This window comes from Opisthorchis viverrini (genome assembly GCF_000715545.1).
Source record: "Opisthorchis viverrini unplaced genomic scaffold opera_v5_105, whole genome shotgun sequence".
In the NCBI taxonomy this organism is placed as follows: Eukaryota; Metazoa; Platyhelminthes; class Trematoda; order Opisthorchiida; family Opisthorchiidae; genus Opisthorchis; species Opisthorchis viverrini.
Genome location: NW_008751759.1, coordinates 76923 through 84442, shown reverse-complemented (window position 1 = coordinate 84442; position 7520 = coordinate 76923). Strand labels below are relative to the sequence as shown.

The 7520-nt window shown below is 45.3% G+C and overlaps 1 protein-coding gene across 1 annotated transcript in view; it reads right to left on the bottom strand.

Annotated features, from left to right (window-relative positions):
• Positions 1 to 2956: 2956 nt before the first annotated feature.
• The window catches only part of T265_05450 (hypothetical protein), a gene marked incomplete at both ends in the record, with an annotated part of 15947 nt that continues 11383 nt past the window's right edge, over positions 2957 to 7520 (bottom strand). Inside the window, 3 exons of the mRNA XM_009170461.1 lie at positions 2957 to 3253; positions 3420 to 3650; positions 4369 to 4450. Of these exons, the coding sequence (XP_009168725.1) occupies positions 2957 to 3253; positions 3420 to 3650; positions 4369 to 4450 (610 nt within the window). The remainder of the gene's footprint in view (positions 3254 to 3419; positions 3651 to 4368; positions 4451 to 7520) is intronic.

Below are 7520 nucleotides of genomic sequence, written 5' to 3'. Positions count from 1 at the left end.
CCCATCTTACCAACCATCGTCAACGGAGTGGCATTTCTTCAGTCTTTGAAAACTGTTACCACAGGTGTGAAATCCCATTTGCTCACACACCTTGGAGCTTTGCTGGTTGTACGATTTAGACCAGGTCTTGAATCAGAAGCTACCTCCACCCTGGCCCACGTGGATCGGTTTCACATGGTTCATCTTTCCTAGTCGAATTAGAATTTTGGATTTCTACTTCTGTTGTCTACGCTTTGTTTGTCCTTCACTCCGTTGATGCGTACTGCGATTGAGAAAGTCGTTCAAAATGGTACCACCTCACATGAACCACCTTGTTTTTCTCCCACCATTCAGTTATTCACCATGAGCCTTCTACTCGATCAGTAATAACGTCAGAATCAAAGGTCAGTTTTGATACAAGAATCGATACACCTACATTGCACTATCATACACACCTGTAATCACACAGATTCGAATACCTTTTCTTGCTGTGATCATATTTGATCAACTCGCTTATGAACAATAAACTTGTGAGTAGTTTCCTTTATGAAAATATACTGCGATATCTCGAATATCGTGCCAACTGAAACATGTGGCGGCCTGTGTGCAGCACATTCAGTTGTAGAATATCGTGAACGAGGATTCGACTGAAAACCAAATTGATTTGCAGATTAGTGTATTCCTCGAAAACAGTCCAATTTGGGTTCAAGTGGAAACCCGGGGACTGCGCCTACCAGGTGAGCCCCAAGAAGGGTGAAACCGGTCGTGAACTGTCGAACAGTTTTCAGCAACCTTGTGAGTAGTTTCCTTACCGTTAGCAACATCTATTTGACTATGTCCTTCCGTGCCTCAAGGAAAAGAGGATGACCTTGATCAAACAACTTGTCCAATTATCCCGGTTTTCATTCTGTTGTGGCGACGCGGTTATTTTATTAGTATAATGAGTTAGCAGGATCATCTTAGAAATGACAAAACAGCTGTGTGCATCTAATCCACAATGCCATTGCTGACCGCGCTCGTTGGTTGATTCGACAGAGCTTAAACATGCATGCTCACTATCTCCACAGATGCCCACTTCTCTCGAATTGGGTAGGACGCGCTTTCTTTTTTGTTCTTCCTAGGCTAGCTACCCCATATAAAGGGCTCGTTGAACCTTGACCCTTGAGCATTATTCTACCACATCGATATGATGCAGACGGACCGATGTGATTGTACAGCCATGGCTTGGTATCTTGTCACACTGGCTGGCATGCTGATAGGCAAGTGTGTGTCACATTCAAAAAGAGAGCAGTCGAACCTCATCCCACTGGTTTGTCTTGCATGATGGGATCCAATAATTGAACGGTGTGCCGCAGCAGTTTGATTAAACTTTCCGTTAAGCTTCCTCTAGAAGATGTTGGGATGTTGTAGAGTTTTAGTTAAGCTCTCATCAAAACGCCTTCCTTACTGATCCACTCTGTTGAACAGACTGGGACGTCAACAGCGATGTAACGTGAATCGGTAGGCAGCCGAATCTGTGGGGCCTTGTTCAGGGAACAAGTTAGAGTTGTCCGCTTTGGACAACACTTAGGAGAGACACAAGATTTCTGAACGCTAGTCCATCTATGGACATTTTGGGAGTGGATGGACATTTCATCAACTGTTGTACACAACTACGGTAAGATCTCCTATCAACTGACTCCTCAGAATCAAATGAAGGCACTCTGTAACAGGAATGTACTTTAAACTCTCCAAAACAGCGAGAGAGGGAGAGAGAGGGAAACCACGAAAACACACCAGAGAGGATTATTCGTGATCTTCTACTACAGAATTAATTCCACTTGCTGTAAAGCACTTTTCTAAAGGCCTTATGGCCAATTACCGAATCCCAATTATTTCAGAATTGAAATGAGTGTGTTGTGACCTCAAACGTGTGTAGTCAAGTCCGATTTTGTTGTCATCTAATTCGAATATGCAGAAAGCCGTTGTAACTAACTGTATTCACTACTCGGCAAAAAAACGATCTTTAATTTGTGTGCATGAATGTCATCTGAGCGTTCGTCACCTAGATGTCAACCTTACCTGACCACATTGTTTGAGACCTATTGTACATTGTCGGTCAGGGTACGTGTACTTACGATCTTTAGTTTGTGTGTATGAAGGTCATCTGAGCGTTCGTCACCTAGATGTCAACCTTACCTGACACATTGTTTGAGACCTATTGCTACATTGTCGGTCAGGGTAACGTGTACTTTTGATGTCCGGATGAGCCGCAACCTTTTATAATGTCTCAGATCGATTTCTACTCAAAGTAGGAATCGTCAGTAATTTCGTCTCTCTTCTCCTTCCTTATTGGTACACGTTCTTCAGACTATCGATGACTTTTTTATTCGTTTGATCCAGTCTCCGTAAAACTGTTTCACAGCTCCATCCAGGTTACTCTCGAAACAGACTGACATTTTGTCCTGCTGGTTCGATACGCTGAAATGCGATATTTGGAGTTAATATCGCCTGAGCGTTCACTAAAACCCCACATCTACTTTCCACGAACCCAAAGAGCAAACTTACACATGGGTATGTAGGTGTGTCATCTCCACCACAAGACAAAAAATCAGACTCAACAGGTTCAAATCTGATCAAGTGAATTCCACGAAAATTCTAGGCTGATTATACGGGTGGATTCACAAAAAACAGTTTACAGCCTTCTTAGGCGGACTTGTACATCAGAACCGCTTTTCTGCCCGCCACTAGGCCGTGCTATAACCAGGATGCCGAGGACCCACTCGATTGGCCAGCAGATCAAGCGACTTGCCGTTCCAGCATCAAGGTTAGCTCTGATTGGCCGAAAGTTTAAATTCAGCAGCCAATCATGATTCAGTGTCCGCACACTGCCCCTTCCTGAAGGCACCTAAATTCCAACAGTGTCGTTGCCGTGTACACGTTAAGTACGATGCTCTGGAAGTGTTTTTGGCCTGGTTTTTTGAGGGATCTAATGTATTTAACGTGCATTCTTGGTGCTATCACGAAGAGACTGGACCTTACCATGATGTGACGGTTCGCGCACCTCAGCGATCCACTGAGTTATACTGGGGAATGTCCCGGTGACACTCACAGAGTCTCTCATATCAGGTTGATCAATGATTAGAGGTCTGACGAACACAGTCACCTGGCCCTCCGGGTTGGGGTTGGAACATCTGGCGACTTGTTCCGTAGAAACGGTGATGCATTTGCATTTCCCGCCAAACACCGCTGCCTTGCGGTTAAGCTTTTGAGCCAAATGCTTTGGTTGAGGACCCTATTCGTCCTCCTGTCTAGGTGTGGGCGCCATGGCAGCATCCCAGCCCTCGTACAATCATGACTACGGCAATGAAGCGTTTTTGGGGGATCTAATGTATTTAACGTGCATTCTTGGTGTTATCACGAAGAGACTGGACCTTACCATGATGTGACGGTTCGCGCACCTCAGCGATCCACTGAGTTATACTGGGGAATGTCCCGGTGACACTCACAGAGTCTCTCATATCAGGTTGATCAATGATTAGAGGTCTGACGAACACAGTCACCTGGCCCTCCGGGTTGGGGTTGGAACATCTGGCGACTTGTTCCGTAGAAACGGTGATGCATTTGCATTTCCCGCCAAACACCGCTGCCTTGCGGTTAAGCTTTTGAGCCAAATGCTTTGGTTGAGGACCCTATTCGTCCTCCTGTCTAGGTGTGGGCGCCATGGCAGCATCCCAGCCCTCGTACAATCATGACTACGGCAATGAAGCGTCAGTGTTGAACACTGATGTCATGCTGTTGGTGATGATGACGATGACGCATTCTTGGTGCTTGCTTTGCTAAGAACGCTAGTGATTGGATGGATCGGCCCGGGTAGTGAGCACTACCGTTATTACGAATCTAGAAACCTATTTGTCTGTTACACACAAGGGTGGGACTATTGGATAGTGCAACAATGTTACTTATTCAGGAGTCTTTAGGGCCTACTGCATACAGTATCGTTTTTGCCGACACTTCTAAGCAAACAACTTCGATATCCTCCTTGTTCCTGGTATTTTAATTCTCGAAATCTAACCAGCTGATGAATTTTGCATTTGCGAACCCAATATGATTCCTCCTCATCTACACTCCTTTCAGCGTCCACATTCCACCTTAGTTTTGCGGTGCCCCGCTGTCACACAGAGTACACCAACGTTTAACTAGCTCCCGATAGCAGTTCACTTTTGCTACGAACGGATGCCTTATTCCGTGGCATCCGTCAATGCGGACAGACAGGAGTGCCTCTAATTCAGTGAAGTACACCAATACGCATAATGAGATTAGCTTCGATGGTCGAATTCTCAAACAACCGTATATTTAGGTCCTTTTTGACCAAAATCACACAAAAAACGCTATTTATTGATTCTTTACCACTGAACTGAATGGTCCATTCCCATTCCATGTGTTAGCGGTCGCACGCTTTTGCCAATAATTTCGTCCATACGAAGTGATCCTGAAAAGAAAACAAGAATGGTGCACAATGCCTTTGAATTTACCTTGAATATGGTTCAAAAATGAACGACCCCTGGTTCCGTACTTTTGGCCAATACGCGGAATACCGTTCATTTATTTCGGCCAGAAAACGTAACAAGAATTCAGAAGTACCGCATTCTTGTGGTGTCGGACCTTCTGCTTAGGTCGAAAGACATTTGTGAGCCTCCTTTAGTAGGCTGGTGAACCTGAATCCCAGACAAGTTGTTTGAGGGGTGATATTTTGACTACTGCGGGCAAAGTAACCCAATTGGTCCAGACAGTCGACATGTTACTCCTTTGGGAAGGTGGCTTTGTTACATCAGAACACGAGCTGACGCCGGTAGGACATTGTTCTTACAAAGGTGTTAAAACGGAACGTGTGGTTCTGCAAAGCAAGCAAATTTTTGCCTCACACAGTATGTTCCAAACCCATTTGAAGTGTTTCGTCAGCGGTCTAAGTACGTATTCATTCATCTCCCAGCAGAACGGTCCACCTACCCCGTGGGTTCCTCGTTCCTACAGCAAATTATCCACTCCTCCCTTCCAAACTTCCACCCATTTTCAGAATAACTTGGTGTTCGCAAAAGACTAAGCTGAACGTCGCTTGAGCTTTGCGTTCTCATCCTACCATTCAACTGAATGCGCTACACATTGGCCGCCTTATGCTACGCTTTCAGGGGGCGAGATTGCTCAGTGGTTAGAGCGAGAATTTACTGGCCTGCATCTCGACGCGGCAGTATCCAAGCCCTCGTGCTTCCTTCGGGTGACGTGGCCGATAAACACCGAAAGGGTTCTACAGCTGAACGATTTTCAGCAGGTATGGTACTCAGGACATCGAAGTATGTTTCATTACTACTTACTACTTACTTACTTACTAATTAAATCCTTATTGGAGCTCATCAGGTAGGCTTAGTTCCAAAATTTCCATCACCCTTATTCTCCACACATAAACACTCAGTTGTCAACCAACCTGCTTCTGGCACAAGATAAAGTAGGATACGGGAGCCAAGCCCAGTAGATGAGCTCTAGAATGGGCTAAATCGGCAGTAGACTCTCCAATTGATATTGGTTTTCTGAATGCTTCTGTGTGGGGTTGGTCATTGTCCGGCCTTTATTTCAAACGCGGTGAAAGTGGGTGCACTCCATTCGAAAACGAGGTTATGACAGTCAGAGCAAACTTTCAAATACGAATCAATTGAAATGTGTTTTGCCTGAGGAACCGTCAAACTCTAGACTAGAAGTTAATTTGCATTTCCTGCGATTTTGTTGAAACTACCATTCTGTTTTTCGCCTCACCCTAACTTCTGTAGGGTTGCATTTCAATGAGGCCTATTTTCTACTCGCTGGTCAGAATGAAAAAACCCAACTGGCATGTGCTTTACTTAAACACTCTGTGAGAAGAATGGACGATTGGATATGAGCATCTATGCCGGAAAGTGCGAGTTCCAGCCATAATTCCGATAGCGCCTGATAACTGCCGGCAAGTACGCCAAGATATTTTGTCTCCGGAACTGAATTTGAATACTGACGTGATTATTTTGCGGCAAGATGTGGGAAGCTGGTCTAAAGCGAGAAAAGAAAAGCTTTTTGAAGCATACCACACTCATTTGCAATCGTGATTGATGCTTCGCGGCCAATCTGTCCACTTTCAGCGGTAGAACAAGCCGATGCACGTCGGCCTCACAAGGGAAAACGGAGACAGTGCAATGGATGTAAGTTTGGTGGCCTTCCATCCGATGACGATGTGTGATTCAAACGATGGCAGGTGTAAATAGAAAGTTCTATGGCATAGAGTTTGAAAACCAAGGTTCACCGGTTACATACGACTGGAGACTTTTCAGCTTGCTAAACGCATCACTCATGGACCTGTTGTAATACCACGTAGCCGCGTCCATTTGACTGATCTAAAACCGCCATCTACACGCCAAACGGTTCTACATTTTCCGTTCTGTGAAGCTTGGTGATTCCCATCGCCTTGGCAACCGGTCATTCTGGGCTGAGACCTAGTCCCCTTCGAAAAACGAGGGGAGGCGAGATGGCCCAAGTGGTTAGAGCCCGAATTCACTGACCGGAATGTCCGTGGTTCGAATCCGACCTCTGCCACTCGACTTCCCCTGTCTAGGCTTGGGCAACCTGGCAGTATCCCAGCCCTCGTGCAACCTTCGGGTGGCATGGTAGCTATGCACCGGAAGGGTGCTACAGCTGAACGCTTTTTTTCTTTTTTTCCTCGAAAAACGTCCGGAACTCAACAAGCGACATTCATTGGGAGAAACGAAATGTCCCCAATTGCTAGATGTCCCGGCTTTATTCGTTTTGTGGAAGCATGCATATCGGAAACATCGAAAATCCGAATTTAACGATGGCTCAAGTAACCAAACAAGAGCTATTCATCAAATACACCACTATTTGTATGCCGACTTGGTTTTTACGGAAGGATTCCTGCCGAACCTCTCGTTTATGATACTCTTCTACGACTGAATGTGATGCACAAACTGGGGCCTCATGTTTAAGTTCGTGATCTCGCGGAATATTCTCATCAAGGAAACTACTTACAAAGTCGCTGAAATGTCAGTAACGTGATGGGGAACTTCCTTCAGGAAAAAAGGGACACTCGTCGCTTGAAGACCTCCGAGTTCGTGATATCAAATCCAGACTAGTTTATCCATTGAGAACTAGCTGATCTAGATTCATGTGGCTCCCAAAAATCCAATTAACTCACTACGCACTTTTGAGGCCATTTTTCAACAACATCCATTTAAGCCCAGTCGAATATTCCAAACCCTTGAATCTTACGAGTCCGCTATTGATTACCGTGAAAACTGGGTCTGATTTCGCTCCACTAAACTCGCCCTTTTCTCCTGCAGAGGGCATTCAGTGGTGGTGTATATTATATGGACACAAGGGAGCAGGTCATTGATCTCCACGTGGACTAGAAACACCTTTGTATTCCGAGGAAATCCAAAACTCAGTCATTTTCCCAAAAGCATGTTGTGGAGATGATGCTTGGTGACCCATAGTCGCTTTGCAATGTCGAGACTTGACAAACCCCT